A 20,000-nucleotide genomic window follows, 5' to 3' on the forward strand; every position below is an offset into this window, starting at 1 on the left:
ATGCGGCTCTTTAGCGCCGCCCTAGTGGCTCTCTGGAGATTTTTCAAAAATGTATGAAGAATGGAAAAAGATGAGGGGGAAAAAAATCTATTTTTTTGTTTTAGTATGGTTTCTGTAGGAGGACAAACATGACACAAACCTCCCTAATTGTTATAAATCACACTGTTTATATTAAACATGCTTCACTGATTCGAGTATTTGGCGAGCGCCGTTTTGTCCTACTTATTTTGGCGGTCCTTGAACTCACCGTATAGTTTGTTTACATGTATAACTTTCTCTGACTTTCTAGGACGTGTTTTATGCCACTTTTTCTGTCTAATTTTGTCCACCACACTTTTAACGTTGTGCATGAGTGCACAAAGGTGAGTTTTGTTGATGTTATTGACTTGTGTGGAGTGCTAATCAGACATATTTGGTCACTGCATGACTGCAAGCTAATCAATGCTAACATGCTATTTAGGCTAGCGATATGTACATATTGCATCATTATGCCTCATTTGTAGGTATATTTGAGGTCATTTAGTTTCCTTTAAGTCCTCTTAATTAAATGTATATCTCATGACACATGTAAAATGGCTTTTAATTTTTTGCGGCTCCAGCCAGATTTGTTTTTGTATTTTTGGTCCAATATGGCTCTTTCAACATTTTGGGTTGCCGACCCCTGACCCACACCAAACAAGAATGACAAACACATTTCGGGAGAACATCCGCACTGTAACACAACATGTATATTGTAGCCTCCCGGAAGAGTTAGGGCTGCAAGGGGTTCTGGGTATTTGTTCTGTTGTGTTTATGTTGTGTTACGGTGCGGATGTTCTCCCGAAATGTGTTTGTCATTCTTGTTTGGTGTGGGTTCACAGTGTGGCGCATATTTGTAACAGTGTTAAAGTTGTTTATACGGCTACCCTCAGTGTGACCTGTATGGCTGTTGACCAAGTATGCATGGCATTCACTTGTGTGTGTGAAAAGCCGTAGATATTATGTGATTGGGCCGGCACAGAAAGGTAGTGCCATTAAGGTTTATTGGCGCTCTGTACTTCTCCCTACGTCCGTGTACACAGCGGCGTTTTAAAAAGTCATTAATTTTACTTTTTGAAACAGATACCGATGATTTTGAAACCGATACAATAATTTCCGATATTACATTTTAAAGCATTTATCGGCCGATAATATCGGCAGTCCGATATTATCGGACATCCCTAGTAGTAATTTGGTTGTTAAAAGTAATGATCTTTGTGATTTCTGATCGTTTGTTAGGGAACCAAAGGGTGTGCGCGCATGTTGCCAGAGCGGCGCATACAGCACAGTTCAGCTTGCCGCTGTTGTTTTAGCTTGTTAATTAGGAGACAGTTGATTGATCACCTTCTCGTTATGTTTGTTTGATAAACTGTGCTGTATAGCATTTTATATTGTTTCTTAATTGTAAAAAACATAACTAAAATAGGGACTTTTGTCGAGGCTGGAACCCATTATTCATATTTACATGGTTTCTTATGGTGAAATTTGCTTCACTATACAAACTTTTCGATTAACAAAAAATAAATTACGTTTGTTAATCGATGTTCCACAGGACCATACAAGTTGGTAAACTATTAAACTCATTAGTCCAAACATACAAACATGCATCCGGAAGCTATTCACGGCGCTTCAGTTTTTCCACATTTTGTTAAGTTACAACCTTGTTCCAAAATGGAAAAAAAAAATATATTTTTGGCCACAAAAGTCCACACACAATACCCCATAATGACAATGTGAAAAGTTGGGTAATTTTAGCAAATGTATTAAAAATAGAAATTAAAAAATCATATACACATAAGTATTACACCCTTTGTTGACACACCTTTGGCAGCAATTACAGCTTTAAATCTTTTTGAATACAAGTATAATACATACAGAGGAATGCTGTAGCTCTGACAGAGTGACCATCTGGTTCTTGGTCAACTCCCTGACTAAAGTGTGATAAATGCAGCAATGCACAGAGACATTCTGGATGAAAACCAGCACTTCCATCCAATCTGATGGAACATGAGTGGTGACGCAAAGAGCAATGGGCAAAGAGGAATGTTCGAAACTTCCCAAAGCTTATATATGAACTTATTCCCATCGTCATTATGTGGTCATGTCTGTAGAATAGGCTCCAACTTAACAAAATGTGGAAAAAAAGGAAGCGCTGTGAATACTTTCCAGGATGCGCTGTATGTACATATATAACTTGAATGTCACTAAGTAGGGCACAACACAAAAAACAGGGAATGCATGGTTGTAAACAGCCACCAGGTATCCTACAATTGCTTATAATATTGTACATGTATACAGTATGTGACATTAAAGTTGTTTAATTATAATATGTTTTACTCCAAACAAATAATATCTATGTACCAAAAAGGACACTACCCGAGACGCAAAATTTAGCAGAAACCACAAATATATGGTTTTAGACCACCACAATGTGTCACACAAGGCTTTTTTATGATACTCTACAAGTAAATGTACCATAAAAGTTGTCTCGGTGTATATATAAAAGCAACAAATGGCAGTGAATAGAGTGCAAATTTACTGATCCTACAAATGCATGGATCATAGACTTAGATCCTCCAATTGTTTATGGCACTGTATGTGTACCTTATGAAAATGTCAAAACAATTTTAATAACTATCATGGCATGAAGTATGGCAGACAATTAAAAGAAGAGAGCTGTAATGTTGTAGACAGCCACAATGTATCCTTCAATGGTCTATGGCAGTGGTCCCCAACCACCGGTCCGTGGACCGATAGGTACCGGGCCGCGGCCGCACAAGAAATTTAAAAAAATATATATATATATACCGTAATTTCCGTACTATAAGCCGCTACTTTTTCCCCTTGTTCTGGTCCCTGCGGCTTATACAACGGTGCGGCTTATATATGGCCTGTTCTTCTCCGACACCGACGAAGAGGATTTCGGTGGTTTTAGTACGCAGGAGGAAGACGATGACACAATGATTAAAGACTGATATATACCGGTAGGCTGGTTATTTTGATAACGTACATGCGAGCACTTTGTATTACTTTGCACCGTTGTATTATTTGTACTCTGCACGAATGCTGTTCGCCATGTCAAAGATGTGAAAGTTTGATTGAATGATTGAAAGATTTATTGTTAATAAATGGGACGCTTTGCGTTCCCAAACAGTCATCTCTGTCCCGACAATCCCCTCCGTGGTAGCAGGAACCCCTATATACTACGGTAATTACACATCAAAACCCTGCGGCTTATAGTCGGGTGCGGCTTATATATGGAGTAATCTGTATTTCCCCCTAAATTTAGTTGGGCCGGCTTATAGTCCGGAAATTACGGTATATATATATATATATATATATATATATATATATATATATATATATATATATATATATATATATATATATATATATATATATATATATATATATATATATATATATATATATATATTATTTTTTTTTAATTAAATCAACATAAAAAACACAATATATACATTATATATCAATATAAATCAATACAGTATGCAGGGATACAGTCCGTAAGCACACATGATTGTATTTCTTCATGACAAAAAAAATAATAATAATAATAATTTTGTCCATGGGACAAATTTTCAAGCATTGACCGGTCTGCAAGTACAAAAAGGTTGGGGACCGCTGGTTTATGGTACTGTACTATAAATGATAAATGATAAATGGGTTATACTTGTATAGCGCTTTTCTACCTTCAAGGTACTCAAACTATACATGCACCATTAAATGTTGTTTATTAAAAGAATGCCATTCATCCATTTTCTACCGCTTGTCCCTTTCGGGGTCGCGGGGGGTCGCAGGAGCTTATCTCAGCTGCATTCGGGCGGAATGATTACTCCAAACATATTGTATGTGCTGTATAAAACTAGAATGTCACTATGTAGTAAACCAAAGCAACTAGAAATACAAAGGGCAAAAACGACCATTCCACTAGACGTCCTAAAATTAATCATGAAACTGAACTAAAGTACACGTGAACAAAAAAAAAAAAGAAGTTTTTCCAGACATGCATGACTCTACGACTATTAAGTTTGAAATACAGAGTATTACTGCTACACTTACACTTAACTACACTAAAACTTCTGCCAAGGCCAAACAATCTGGATAAGCACTCCCTGTGTATGCCCAAATGTTGTTATTCGTATTCCTCCATTATTCACTAGGAAATTTAGGAAAAATGCCCTCATGCAATGCTCACTAGAGGGAAAATAAACTCTGCATTAAAATTTGAGCAGCTCTACTCAGCATGAGAGTGCTTTTCTTATTTCACTTACAGCAGACAGCCTTCCAGCTGTTACCTGTCTGAGAGCCTCCAGCTCCTCGTTGGCCACCCGCCTCTCGGAGGACGTGTTCTTCAGCTTGGCCTCCGCCACTTCCAGCCCAGTCTGCAACCTCTCCACCTCCTTGATCACCTGGTCGCGCTCGCTCATGATGAGCCGATACTCGCTGATGACCGAGTCCCGCTCCTCCTTGTACTTCTCGCACTCCTTGGTCGCTTTGAGCTGCTGGGTTTTGAACCGCGTGGCCTCCGACTGCAGACGCTCCATGTCCCACTGCAGCTCCATGTTCTGGGCGGCGGCCTTGGAGAGCTCCTGCTGGGTGTTGTCGAACCTGAACAAGAGCGTGAAGTTTCACAAACACTTGCCTTTTTGTGCGGGCGATGCTTTCAGCCTCACCTTCGTATGGACGTTGAGTACTGTTGCTGGTAGAGGATGGCAGCGTCTCTCTGCTTCAGCAGCATGTCCAGCTGTTTCTGGAGACGGTGGTTCTCCTCCTCGACGTGGTCCAGGCGGCTCAGGTCAGCATTGTGACTCGCCGTCTTCTCGTTGTAGAGCTTCCTCAGACCGTCGTAGTCGCTCCTTACCGACTCCAGTTTGTCCACGGCCGAGTCGTACAACTTGTTGAGAGCATCGGAGGAACCCTCTCTCAACACCTTTAAATAAATTTAAAAACTCAGATTAATTTTCCTCATTAAATACACTTTTTTTTGATTGATGGAGACCCATTTGATTTATTACATGAATATTAAGGCTACACCATCACCGAAGTTAAAAATAAAGAGTCAACAAAATTTTACAAGACATGTTTAAATATTACAAGAAAAAAGTTGTACTTTTATGAGTTTAGAGTGGAAATGTTCAGAGGAAAGAAACATAATTCTGTGAGTGGAGAACATTCTGAGAAAAAAATATATTTTGAGAATATTCAGAGAGAAAAAGTCAAAATTGTATAAAAAAAAAAAAGTTGTAATATTAGAAAAAAAATCTAATTTTATAAGAATAATGTGTAAATGTTTAGAGAAACAAGTAATTAATCTATGAAAACTAATTTGGAATATAATTTTAAAAAAGTTATATTATTAAAACATCCATCCACCCATTTTCTACTGTTCGTCCCTCAATGTTACAATATTCAAAGAAAGTAAAAAACATATAAAAATAACATATTACGAGAAAAAAAGTCTTATAAAAATAAGGTGGAAATGTGTACAGAAAAAAGTAATATCTATGAGTGTTAATTGCTAATGATATAAGAATATGTTCTTATTTTTATGTAAATATAATAGAAATGTTAAGAGAAAAAAGTCATAAATCTGTGAACATTAATAGCTAATATAAGAAAATGTTCTTATTACGTAAATATAATACAAATTTTAAAAGAAAAAAGTCAAATCTATGAACATTAATAGCTAATAATATAAGAACATGTTCTTATGTAAATTCAATAGAAATGTTAAGAGAAAAAACTCATATATCTATGAGAAATATGTTAGAACATAATAATGTGTCAATTTCATTGAAAAAGTTTAGAGAAAAAAGTCAAATATATGACAATTAAGTTGGAATATAATAAGAAGTTGCTATTTTATATGACTAAAGATGAACTATTCAGAGAAACAGTCATATTTTTTAAGATTAAAGTTGTAATATTGTGTTTTCATTTCATAACAATAAGTAGAAATATGAGAGGAGTCATAATACAATGACAAAGTCACGTTATGAGAAAATCAATATAAATCCTCATAAAAGCTTTCAATGACCTTTGATGACATTTTGCATTTTATATTCTTAGTAAAAAATCTAATACAAAATAAATACAAAAAGAATATTAGTTATACATACATAAACACAAAATAATATGAATGAAGAAATTATACATGGAATATATTAAACTTTTTTTTAAAAATCCAGAAAATAATGCAAATTACTTTTTCAAAGAAGAACAAATATATATTAATATTATAAACACAATAAGCAATATTTCAAAATTCACATTCGCTATTAAACCATTTCCCTAGCAATTATTACCTTACGTTGGGTAAAAGAGGATAGCCTGTGGCTCTATCCCACGCCTGGGCAAATTAAGGCCCGGGGGCCGCATGCGGCCCGTTAAGCTTTTCAATCTGGCCCGCCAAACATTCTCAAATTATTTTTTTTAGATCTTTAAGATGGAAACTGTCGCTGCCATTATGATGTGCAGTGATGTTTTCAAATGACCGTAAGTCTTGAACTATACAAAGTATTTCAATGATTGGAACCTGCGCTTTTGCGTGATATACTAGTTACTATGGTCATCTAATTAGTTACTATGGTCATCTAATTAGTCACTATGGTCATATAAGTCACAGCAGCTCAGACGAGGCACCAAGCAGTGTGGGAGGGGAGCGTTTCCACAGTGTTTCCAGAATGGCCAGCCTGAAATGTGGGTGTCAGGGACAGACGCGGAAGGAGATTTTTACAACAAAATTCTAAAGCTTAGTGATATATCAGATGTATCAGATTGTGATTGGGTTTATTTTCTACTCTTCAAGTTCATATTTTGCTGTGTTTGTTGCATTTTTGTTACGTTTTGCTTGATTGTAAAATATGTCGATGGAGAGGGGTTGTGACGTTCATATGTTGTCAATATTCAGTGTTTTATCCTTCATAGTTAATATTGTAAATCACACATTCTTTATTTTCATGTACATTCTGGGTGTCTCATACAGTAAAAAAAATTAAATTCCGTTTTTAACGCGGTCTGTCATAATGTTTTTAACATTCAATCAGACATTATTGTGAGGTTTTGTATTAGTGTTACTAAAAATAGATACACCGGCCCCCAGACACATTTTTTTCTCTAAATTTGTCAAAATAATTGCCCAGGCCTGCTCTAAACTAACCCTGTCTACATCCTAATGCACAAAATAAATACTTTTACTGAATGATCCTATTTGAAGGAATGAACAGGCCAATGTGTCTGACCAGCAGCTACAATACACCTGCAACAAGCAATGAAGCATTCACTTGGGATCCATACTCCATTAACCAAACTAGTTGCTAGGGATGATGTTTGATAAGGAATTATCAAGTTCGAGCCTATTATCGAATCCTCTTATCGAGTCCAGATAGGTTGTTGTATATGGAAAAAAACACACAATATTTGGTTTAACAAAAGCTCACTTTTATTATATAATAAAAAAAATAAAATCTAATAAATAAATAAATATTGACTGTTACCCACCTAAAAAAATAAAATAAAAAAAATAAATATTGACTGTTGTTACCCAAAGTATATTAAGTGGGATTTTTCAGAGAAACAAATATATACAGTAACACAAAAACAACCTGTCTCTGTGATCACTATAGGTGTATAAATAATAATATAGTGTTAAATAAAATCAGTCCCTTGGGCACAAAACTGAAAATAATACAGCTCTCCAAAAAGTGCACTTCTGCTGCTATTTGACATAACTGTTTGTTATGATGCTTTGACATTTTTGCACTTTATTCTTTGTTGAAAGAAAATTCTATGAAGAGAAAAGTTCTTTGCAAATGTGGTTACAATGCTAACAAATGAAAAGTTAAAGCTAAAAAAAGAAATACACTTTATTGAGTTAACATTATTTCTTTATAGGGGGAAAAATGTTATGAGCTAGAGAATATAACAACTACACTACCCAGCATGCAACGGGAGTTACGAGCATGCGCGGTAGCCCCGAAAAGTGTTGCATGTTGCCACGCTGTGAAAGTAAACGTCAAGAACTCAGCCAACACGCCTCGTCTGCATTATTTATATATTAGACAAACAACACATCTACAGTGTGATTTTGTTTTGTTTACAAGGAAAGAAAAACAAAAGTTAAAAAAGGGAGATATGTTGTATATTTATGTATGTGCTGCGGTTGTTTGAAGAACGTTGCGACAGCTGCCGTAAAGGAGGTGCGTAGCTAGCCTGGTTGCTATGTTTCCGGTTGGTCGTAAAAGTGTTCGTCATGTGTTTTACCCTGCTAAAATCTCTTAGTAAAGTTATTCGATGGATTATAGCTTTTGTTTTGAACTTTATTACACCTTGGAGCGCTTTTTCCCGTCCATTGTTTTCCTGCTTTCCCTATCTGCGCCTAATGACTGAGCTACGTGACGTCATTTCTTGTGATGTCCCACGGAGCATTTCTGGTCGGGACGGGATTCGAATAAAGAATCAACTCTTTTCCTTTACTATAGTGGTCTCGATAATGGGTACCGGTTCTCAAAAAGGGATTCGAGTCCGAGGACTCGGTTCTTTTCTTATCAAACAACCGGGAAAACCGGTTTCGAGTATCATCCCTACTAGTTGCGCTTGAATTATTGCTCCCTCTGTTGGTTGCTGTGAGTGGCAGCTAGCTGGGCACGTACCTGTTGGTGCAGCATCCTCATGTCGGCCACATCTCTTTGATCGTCGTCATGGAGCCTCCTCAGCTCCTCGCAGGCCTGCTTGGCGTGGTTGTGCTCCCGCACCAGCTGCACGTTGTCCAGCCTCACCGCCTCCAGCTCCTCTTTCAGCTGGCCGTGCTCGCCGGCCAGGCGGCTGTGCAGCGTGCTAAAAGTTTCGAAAAAACATTATTGCACTTGAAGCCGTGTTACCAAACCAGCTCGAAAAAGGAAAAAGTGAGGCATTAAGAAGTTAAAACATGGGATTGTTTTCTCAGGAATCGGGCAGGCCCAAAATAGTCGATGTGGTTTATTCTGTCAAAAGGCCAGATGTTCTCTATTATTGTCACGGTGCTAATTACTTTTGTGCTGGCAGTTAAGGCGCTTACGCAACGCCACTGTACAAACAGCACTGACAAAAAGTCAGGCTTGTATTATCTGGAATAAAAGTAGATTTTGAAGTAACAAGCGAAATGCGTTGTTAAGTGTGAAGGAGTGAGTGATAAATAAAGACTTTCTCTGATGTGCAAACAGGCCCAAAAAGGATAGAGCTTAAGCCCGGCAATAATCCTTCATCTGTCTGTTTGCGTTGCAGCCAGATGTTGGTTGACTTTGGAGACAGTATGTTAAAAACAGCACACACAAAAAAAAATCACTGAAATGAACTGGATTCCGACTTATTCTCGCGGCGACAACAAATGCTCCGTTTGTGCCACAGATGCTGCGCTCGCTGGGTCGGGACGGTAATTACAGAGCATAATTTGGTGTGCCTTCTTCTTTTCAGACGGGCGTTTACTTCTAAATTCTTCACGTTGGCTTTGAAAGGAAACCCCAGGATAGTTTCTGTTTAGGGGTGTAACGGTACGAAGTCAGCACGTACGTAGATCGGTCTTAAGGTCACGGTCCGGTTCATTGTCCGCACGGTAAGGGCAGACAATGCAAAACCCATTTGGTGCACAGCTTTAATAATGCAAAGCAAACGAGTGCAACGACTTAAACTGTCTAGCCAAACGATAAATTATTTTTGCATTAGTTGTTGGTCCTGTAGCATTTATGAGATTGTGACATTTTTAATTTGCATGAGTAGTACCTCAATTTAGGAGCTTAATTGGTTCTGTGACGGAGCTCTTATCTCAGAAAAAAACATCAAATTAACATCTGCGACTGAAATGAATGAACATTTATTTAACTGGAGCTTGGACCCCACCCCCAAAAATCATAATTTTAATGTCTTTTAAAAAGAAAAACGTTTAGGTAAGAAATATTGTATGGAAAACAACACAATATAATGTACCAACAACTACAGTAGTTTTATGACATAACGTGGTAATAATTTACCTTGGAGACTGGACTCCTACAGTTTTTCCTGGGAGCTGTTTCGCCGTCAAACACACCATCAGCAGCTTCTCCATTTTTTCATGAATAAATGGCTGCCGTTTAAATGCTATTACAACATTCTAGGTTGGCGTTATCTACTCATTCTGCTTCAGTATGGTGCAGACTAGCAGTGCCATGCTCGAATTGCTTCGCCAAGTTGGTTAATGTTTTTGATACATCATATTTTCTTCTCAGCACTGTCCTTCACAATGTGCAGCTAAGAAAATTATTTCCAACTCACAACACCCACTCTTCCCTGAATATGGAACCCTGCCATCAGGGAGAAGACTCCGGGTCCCACTATGCAAATCTAACCGCCTTAAATTATCATTTGTCCCAGCCTCCATTAAGCTGACCAACAATGTGCAATAGAATGTTAATACATAGGTTAGCACTTTTTTAGCACATAGCACTTTATCCATGAGCTCTAGTGCAATGCACACTGGTACTTTATCTTTATCTCCATACTGTAGATTTTATGCCTACATCAAAGTGCCACCTATGTCTATCAAGCTCCATGTTCTCATGTTTAAATGTTAGTTGTCTGGTTGTGGTAGTGTCTGTGCTTGTGTTTTTGTTTTTGTGTATGTTAACAAAAGCAATGATGCTCTGTGCCCAAGACAAATTTCCCCGCGGGGACAATAAACCAATTGAACAATTGAACCTTGAACCTTGAACCTTGAACGTTCTTACTTCCCATTGTTGGAAAACAAGTTATGATGATCTCTAGCTATAAGCTAATGCGAGCAGGTAAGACCGGATGTTTTCATCTGATCTTACAGGGTTCCCTGTGATATTTGTTATGGCGGGATGCTTCTAAATTAGAGCATAACAATTGGCCGAGAGACAGCTCTTAAGTTGAGGTACCACGTTTTTTTTCATAGTTTGTGTGTTTTTGGATTGTTTCTGTGTTTAGAGCATTTGGACATGGCTGCGGGTTTGGCTCTTCCAAAGAGGACACGGTGGTAGAGGGTTTTCAAGCTCTCACTTCTCCTTAGCACTATTGCGAGACACGACATCCCGGCTGCTTTGTACTGTAAATTCCGGACTATAAGCCTCTACTTTTTTCCTCTGCTTTGAACCCTGCGTCTTATAAAACAGTGCGATTAATTTATGGATTTTTTTCCGCTAACGGCTATAATGTTTTGTATTCAACAAATAGTTTTAAACAGACACTGAAAAGGTGCATTATTATCTGTGCTATGGCGCCATCTTTTGGACAAGTTTGCTGACTGCAGATGTTGCTGGGTGAACGTCTATTTAGTTCTCTAAACCGGAAGTACAAGTGCAGTTCCGTCTTTTATTCATCCATAGTGTTTCTCTTATGGATTCTTCATTCATCACTTCAAGCAACGTTTGTAAGTTTAAAACAATTCATACTTATCCTGTGTGTGATGTCTGTAGAAGTGTTTTCATTTGTATGTGCTATCGTTATGTAATCAAGCTAGCATTGTTAGCATTAGCTAAAATGCTAACACGTTTACGAGTGTCTGTGTTAGTATCATTAACTTACAATGGCATTCTGTTTGTATTGTTCCAGTTTCGTTAATTATTCTGTTTAGCTTATTGGCGAGCTAGCAGCTTTGGGTCCATGACGATGACTTCTGTTTTGTTTTATCAGCCGTTTTACTGCCGTGTTACAGGCACCGTTAGGAAACAATTAATGTATGTGAATAAACGTTTACAAATCCTTTTTTGTGTGAATACCTCATTTCAAATTGTATGTATCGGCGGCTTATAGTCCGGTGCAGCTAATATAAATAAATGATAAATAAATGGGTAATACTTGTATAGCGCTTTTCTACCTTCAAGGTACTCAAAGCGCTTTGACAGTATTTCCACATTCACCCATTCACACACACATTCACACACTGATGGCGGGAGCTGCCATGCAAGGCGCTAACCAACAGCCATCAGAGGCAAAGGGTGAAGTGTCTTGCCCAAGGACACAACGGACGTAACTAGGATGGTAGAAGGTGGGGATTGAACCCCAGTAACCAGCAACCCTCCGATTGCTGGCACGGCCACTCTAACAACTTCGCCACGCCGTCCCTAATATATGGAAAAATATGTTTTCCTTCTAAAATGTAGTTGGTGCGGCTTATTAGACTTAGACTTCCTTTATTGTCATTCAAATTTGAACTTTACAGTACAGATAAGAACAACATTTTGTGGCATTAGCTCATTGTAGTGCAGGATAAAAGAGCAATAAGGTGCAGAGTGTTTGCATTTACAAAATAAGGTGCAGATATAAATAGATTTACTGTACAGATAAATATATTGCACTTTTTCGCATATGCATCCACATTTATATATGTATGTTATATTGTCTTTATAGTCCAGCGAGTTAATCCGTTTTGGGGGGGAATTGAGGGGATTATTATGATGCGTTCAAGAGTCTTATGGCCTGAGGGAAGAAGCTGTTACAGAACCTGGACGTTCTGCTATGAAAATACAGTACTTGTTAGAGAGTAAACATGTGACTATATTGTGAGGCAGTTAAACTCAATTGGTACCATGTAGGAACTTGGTAGAACTCTATGTCTAGCATTAAAAGATTACAGTTGGTACAAAATGCGGCTGCTAGACTTTTGACAAAAACAAGAAAGTTTGATCATATTACGCCTATACTGGCTCACTTGCACTGGCTTCCTGTGCACTTAAGATGCGACTTTAAGGTTTTACTACTTACGTATAAAATATTACACGGTTTAGCTCCAGCCTATCTCGCCGATTGTATTGTACCATATGTCCCGACAAGAAATCTGCGTTCAAAGAACTCCGGCTTATTAGTGATTCCCAGAGCCAAAAAAAAGTCTGCGGGCTATAGAGCGTTTTCTATTCGGGCTCCAGTACTCTGGAATGCCCTCCCGGTAACAGTTAGAGATGCTACCTCAGTAGAAGCATTTAAGTCCCATCTTAAAACTCATTTGTATAATCTAGCCTTTAAATAGACCCCCCCTTTTTTTTAGACCAGTTGATCTGCCGTTTCTTTTCTTCTCTCCTCTTCTCCCCTGTCCCTTGCGAGGGGGAGTTGCATAGGTCCGGTGGCCATGGATGAAGTGCTGGCTGTCCAGAGCCGGGACCCCGGGTGGACCACTAGCCTGTGCATCGGTTGGGGACATCTCTGCGCTGCTGACCCGTCTCCGCTCGGGATGGTTTCCTGTTGGCCCCGCTGTGGACTGGACTCCCGCTGATGTGTTGGATCCACTGTGGACTGGACTTTCACAATGTTATGTCAGACCCACTCGACATCCGTTGCTTTCGGTCTCCCCTAGAGGGGGGGGGTTACCCACATATGCGGTCCTCTCCAAGGTTTCTCATAGTCATTCACCGACGTCCCACTGGGGTGAGTTTTTCCTTGCCCGTATGTGGGCTCTGTACCGAGGATGTCGTTGTGGCTTGTACAGCCCTTTGAGACACTTGTGATTTAGGGCTATATAAATAAACATTGATTGATTGATTGATACAGTAACGAAAAATCAGAAGACATGTTCAATTCATCCCGTAATTTTGTGGCACCCTTTTTTTTTTCTTCTTCTTCGACTATCATAAAAATTAAATTAGGTTGATGAGGATTTTTTTTCTTACCGGGAGGCTTAACGCGCCAGCTTGCAGTCCTCTATGACAAGTTCATCCCTACTACCATCACCAAAATAAAATCTGTTCCATGCAATCTGTGAATATGTCAGCGCGGGAGCTGAACTCGTAGCTTAAAAAGCCCCCGCGGGCTGAGCAGCGCTAAAGTGCCGCCTTTTAGAAAATGTAAACACCCCCGCCCCTTACACACATACTGTACATCCCACGAGTGGCTGTGCACTCACTAGTAGAAGTCGGCCTTCTTCACCGCCTCCTCGCACCTCTTGAGGGTGGTGCTGTGCTGGTTCTGCAGGGACTGCAGGTCGGCCATGGCCTTCATACACTGCAGCTTCAGGCGTTCATAGTCATGAGCTGCTTTCGAGTTGGGCCTATATCACACACACACACACACACACACACACACACACACACACACACACACACACACACACACACACACACACACACACACACACACACACACACACACACACACACACACACACACACACACACACACACACACACACACACACACACACACACACACACACACACACACACAGCGATGCATCAAGACGTCAACATTGCAGGCAATAAAAATTTAAAGCCCCTCATGGTCTGATTCGAGTGAGCGGTGTCACGTCAGACCGCTGCGCACAAACAAACAAACAAATAATAGGATAAGATGGCAATCCTACCTGCAGTCGTCAAAGGTGCTTCCAGGTGAGGAAAGCGCCAGACGCTTGCGCAGCTCGTCCCTCTCCCGGGTCACGTGGCGAAGCTGCAACAGGACGGTGTCCATGTTCCCGAGCGCCCGGTGGCTGTCGGTGTGGGCGAGCGGCGGCGAGGAGGCCGGAGTGGGCGTACCTGCCAGTGTAAGCAGCACAATAGTCACCTCCATACCTTTCAGACAGCCTTCTCTAATTAGGGCAGTGGTTCTCAACTGGTGTGGCTTCAGGGTCCACCATCACCCCTTAATGCATTGCATTCTCTGTTATGCCCCCCCACCCTAGGAAGAAAGAAAATAAGTCACCCCCTCCCACTCTCTACCGCAGGGGTGTCAAACTCATTTTAGATGGGGGGCCACATGGAGAAAAATGTACTCACAAATGGGCCGGACTGGTAAAATCACGGGACGATAACTTAAAAATAAAGACAACTTCAGATTGTTTTCTTTGTTTAAAAATAGAAAAAGCACATTCTGGAAATGTAAAAAATTATAATGTTGTTGTTTTTTTACACTTAGATGTTGCGGTTAATAGTATCTTTATTTGTCGTTATTTATACTTTCAGTCAACTCATTGGTGCTCATTTTTAATCTATCAAGATAAAAAAATAATATCAAAATCAAATTACAGGATGTTCTTTATGTAGTTTGCTGATTTTTCCTCAACTGGTGCACTAACATCATACGTTTTTTGTCTTTTTAACATATGTAGCATAATCTACAAAGATACAAAGAATTGCTATTCCGACATCTAGTGGACACATTTAGAGCAGCAGTTTCTTTCATTAAAAAATGTTGGCTCATTTTTATACTTAAACTCATGTCGCGGGCCGGATAAAACCTGTTAGCAGGCCTGATCCGGCCCACGGCCTTACGATTGAGACCCCTGCTCTATTGCGACTATATACACTACCGTTCAAAAGTTTGGGGTCACATTGAAATGTCCTTATTTTTGAAGGAAAAGCACTGTACTTTTCAATGAAGATAACTTTAAACTTGTCTTAACTTTAAAGAAATACACTCTATACATTGCTAATGTGGTAAATGACTATTCTAGCTGCAAATGTCTGGTTTTTGGTGCAATATCTACATAGGCCCATTTCCAGCAACTATCACTCCAGTGTTCTAATGGTACAATGTGTTTGCTCATTGGCTCAGAAGGCTAATTGATGATTAGAAAACCCTTGTGCAATCATGTCCACACATCTGAAAACAGTTTAGCTCGTTACAGAAGCTACAAAACTGACCTTCCTTTGAGCAGATTGAGTTTCTGGAGCATCACATTTGTGGGGTCAATTAAACGCTCAAAATGGCCAGAAAAAGAGAACTTTCATCTGAAACTCGACAGTCTATTCTTGTTCTTAGAAATGAAGGCTCAAACACAAAATTATTTGGGTGACCCCAAACTTTTGAACGGTAGTGTATATATAGTATCATTTGTCTATAAAATTACTGTAAGTACACCTCTGCACTAGGGCTGCAACAACTAATCGATTAAATCGATTAGAAAAATAGTTGGCGATAAATTTAGTCATCGATTCGTTAGATCTATGCTATGCGCATGCGCAGAGGCATTTTATTTTTTTTATAAACCTTTATTTATAAACTGCAACATGTACAAACAGCTGAGAAACAATAATCAAAATAATTATGGTGCCAGTATGCTGTTTTTTTTCAATAAAATACTGGAAAGGATAGAAATGTAGTTTGTCTCTTTTATCCGATTATTGATCGATTAATCGAAGTAATAATCGACAGATTAATCGATTATCAAATTAATCGTTAGTTGCAGCCCTAGTCTGCACAACATTGTATCCTTATTAACATTAACACACCAACCTTTCCTCGTTTCCCACCGTAGTCAAAGTGAAGCCAAGCACTACATACGCTTTGTCACATTGTAGTACGGCAAAATAAAGTATGTTCCCCGAGGTCACAACCCCCCACCACCACCAACCCGCCCCCCCCACAGGGGCCCACCCCACTATTTGAGAAGGACTGGCTTAATGACAAGAGACACCCTAAATTGGTCATCACCACACACAGAATGTATTTCCTAATGTATTAATCATCAGCTAAGAAAAATCGAAGTTAACAAAGTTAAAAAGTTAAAAAAGTTAAAAGTTAAGAAAAAAAATGTCACTAAGTTCAATATTTCATATTTTAATCAAAAAGTATTGCAGAAACTTTGTGAGCCTTTTGTTGAACTCTTAAAACTAGTGAATTATTGCAGGATGTTATCATTTGCTGAGATGCTCGAGAAACTGCAAATCGGTTCTCATCATTTCACTTAAAAGAGCCGTAGAAAAGATGTGACTCGTTGGCAAACTTCACATCTCAACCAAGCAAAGAGCCACGACCCACCAGTTGAGAATCACTACTTTAGGGTCAGGGGTGAGCAGAAGCCAATCCCAGGGGACGTTTAGGGCGAAAGAGGGGATACATCCTAGACTGGTCACCAGTCAATCAAAGGGCACATACAGACAAACAACCAAGCAGACTCACTTTTACAACTATGGACAATTTACACTCTCCATTTAGGCCAGTTCTTCTCAAATAGTTGGGCGTTGCGATGCCGGGGGGAATACTTTATCACTATTATGCTTCAAACCCCGCTTAGAAAAGCTGTGCACTGCTCATTGTAGCCATTAATCCTGACTTACTCCTTTTGATTAATATAAATAAAAATAAGCACAACAGATTGTTTTAAGGCTGCAGCTAACGATTATTTTTCTATCGATTAATCTATAGATTATTTTTTCGATTAATCGGTTAATCTATAGATTATTTTTTCGATTAATCTATAGATTATTTTTTCCTTTTGCCGATTATTTTTTTATTCAAAATGAAGATGAAAAAATAAATGTAGGCCCGTTTTTTCAAAAGGCATGGCTTTTATTTACAAAAAAAAAGAAGTATGGCCACTCAGTCAACATTGACAACAACATGACTAAATATTCTGTAACAATGTAAACATTTAAAACTTTTAACATTTAACAAAATTAAAAGTAGCTTATTTGCTTTTTAATGTGCAAATATAAAAGTCAACATCCAGTGCAAATCTTAATATTCTGCAATAGTATAAGCATTTCAAAAGTAAAAGTATTGCTTATTTTGCTTTAAAATGTGCAAAAATAAAGATAAACATCCAATACAAAAAAGTGCAAAACGAAATATTCTGTAACAACAGTGTAAACATTTCAACAAAAGTGAAAGTATTGCTTATTTGCTAAAATGTGCAAAAATAAAGATAAACATCCAATACAAAAAAGTGCCAATCTAAATATTCTGGAGTACTGTAAACATTAAATATTGCTTTTAAAATGTGCAAAATAAACATCCAGTCCAACACAGTACACAATAACCAATTCTACTCATTCCAGTGAGTGTCTAACAGTTGTAATGAAGAAAGGTTAGCATGTGTACATGTTTGGTTCTTTTCTTGTTTATAATATTCCCAGCAGCTGAAAATAGGCGCTCAGAAGGGGTCGATGTGGCTGGAACTGAGAGGTAATTAGCCTTCACCTCAAGCCAGGATTTCGAGCGAGCTGAGCTGCAGTTTAAGTTTCTAGAAGGTCAACAGGCTCATAGTGATGTTAGTAGTAGTTGACTGGGAGGTGTTTATCATCATTTGGGGAGAGTCCGCTGCCTGATGCTCACTTGCTAAACACCTATCTGCTCCACGCTGAAGCGCTGACTACATGCGCTCTGAATACGCACTGCTGATTGGCTGATAATGCTTCGTGTGTACCAATCAGATGGTTGTGTGGGTGGGACAATGCTGCGTGTGTACCAATCAGATGGTTGTGTGGGTGGGACAATGCTGCGTGTGTACCAATCAGATGGTTGTGTGGGTGGGACAATGCTGCGTGCTGAGACAGAGGCAGACGGAGCAAAGCAGCTTGTTAAGACTTTAGCTTAGAAACTCGTTCGGTACACCCCCGTACCGAACCGAAATCCCCGTACCGAAACGGTTCAATACAAAACACGTACCGTTACACCCCTAGCAGATACAAATGACACATTCATGTTTTTGTGTAATGATGACAACGTATGCTCGCGCGGACGATTGACTAGTTGATGGTTTTCTTTTCAAATGTTCGTTCATAGCCGTTGTGCTGCTATGATAGGCCATTCCCGCTCGACACAGTGTGCATACAACAACATTATTAGGCCGTTTATTGAAGTACTCCCACACTTTTGGCATGCTTTTCCCCCCTCGCTCGCACCGCTCGCATAGTCTTCTTTGATCGTCTGCTTTGCGCTTCGCCATGACGGTAGTGTGACGTCATTATGCGACGCGTCGACGCACAAAAACGGCGTCGACGTATTTACGTAACCGATGACGTCGACTACGTCGACGCGTCGTTTCAGCCTTAGATTGTTTTATTTGTTTTTGTTTTGTAGGTTAAAGTACTGTATTGTGCTCCTGAGTTATCATCATGCTGATCAGCATGAATTATTTATTGACTTTATTTAATTCTATTTCGCTGTATCAAATGGCTCAAGTCAGTCAAAAAATGGTATTGTTTTTTTATTTCAGGCAAATTGATGCACTTTAAAGGCCTACTGAAATGATTTTTTTTAATTTAAACGGGAATAGCAGATCCCTTCTATGTGTCATACTTGATCATTTCGCGATATTGCCATATTTTTGCTGAAAGGATTTAGTAGAGAAAATCGACGATAAAGTTCGCAACTTTTGCTCGCTGATAAAAAAAAGCCTTGCCTGTACCGGAAGTAGCGTGACGTCACAGGAGCTAGTATTCCTCACAATTCCCCATTGTTTACAATGGAGCGAGAGATTCGGAGCGACAAAGCGACGATTACCCCATTAATTTGAGCGAGGATGAAAGATTCGTAGATGAGGAACGTTACAGTGAATGACTAGAGAGGCAGTGATGGACGTATCTTTTTTCGCTCTGACCGTAACTTAGGTACAAGCTGGCTCATTGGATTCCACACTCTCTCCTTTTTCTATTGTGGATCACGGATTTGTATTTTAAACCACCTGGGATACTATATCCTCTTGAAAATGAGAGTCGAGCACGCGAAATGGACATTTAAAGTGACTTTTATCTCCACGACAATACATCGGTGACACACTTAGCTACTGAGCTAACGTGATAGCATCGTTCTCAAATGAAGATAGAAACAAAAGAAATAAACCCCTGACTGGAAGGATAGACAGAAGATCAACAATACTATTAAACCATGTATATGTAACTACACGGTTAAACATTCTCAGCCTGGTAAGGCTTAACAATGCTGTTGCTAACGACGCTAAGGCTAATTTAGCAACTTAGCAACCGGACCTCACAGAACTATGATAAAAACATTAGCGCTCCACCTACGCCAGCCAGCCCTCATCTTCCCATCAACAGCGTTCCAGCGATCGACGGCGCGACGAAGGACTTCATCCGTGGGTTTGGCGGCAAGCATTGGCTAGGCGTAGTAAGTAGTCCTTGTTGTGTTGCTGTAAGTATTGTACTTAGCCGTTAATACACCGATCGATCCCACCTACAACATTCTTCTTTGCAGCCTCCATTGTTCATTAAACAAATTGCAAAAGATTCACCAACACAGATGTCCAGAATACTGTGGAATTT

The 20,000-nt window shown here is 39.2% G+C and overlaps 1 protein-coding gene across 3 annotated transcripts in view; it reads right to left on the bottom strand.

The window, feature by feature from the left end:
* Positions 1 to 20,000, bottom strand: part of LOC133655362 (disks large homolog 5-like) — a 114,457-nt gene that overhangs the window by 66,772 nt on the left and 27,685 nt on the right. For all 3 annotated transcript variants that reach the window (XM_062055442.1, XM_062055443.1, XM_062055441.1), the window contains exons 3-7: positions 14,363 to 14,531; positions 13,907 to 14,050; positions 8,691 to 8,874; positions 4,713 to 4,969; positions 4,335 to 4,647 (exon numbers count right to left, since the gene is read on the bottom strand). In XM_062055442.1, coding sequence (XP_061911426.1) covers positions 4,335 to 4,647; positions 4,713 to 4,969; positions 8,691 to 8,874; positions 13,907 to 14,050; positions 14,363 to 14,531 — 1,067 coding nt within the window. The remainder of the gene's footprint in view (positions 1 to 4,334; positions 4,648 to 4,712; positions 4,970 to 8,690; positions 8,875 to 13,906; positions 14,051 to 14,362; positions 14,532 to 20,000) is intronic.

This window comes from Entelurus aequoreus, linkage group LG08 (genome assembly GCF_033978785.1).
Source record: "Entelurus aequoreus isolate RoL-2023_Sb linkage group LG08, RoL_Eaeq_v1.1, whole genome shotgun sequence".
In the NCBI taxonomy this organism is placed as follows: domain Eukaryota; kingdom Metazoa; phylum Chordata; class Actinopteri; order Syngnathiformes; family Syngnathidae; genus Entelurus; species Entelurus aequoreus.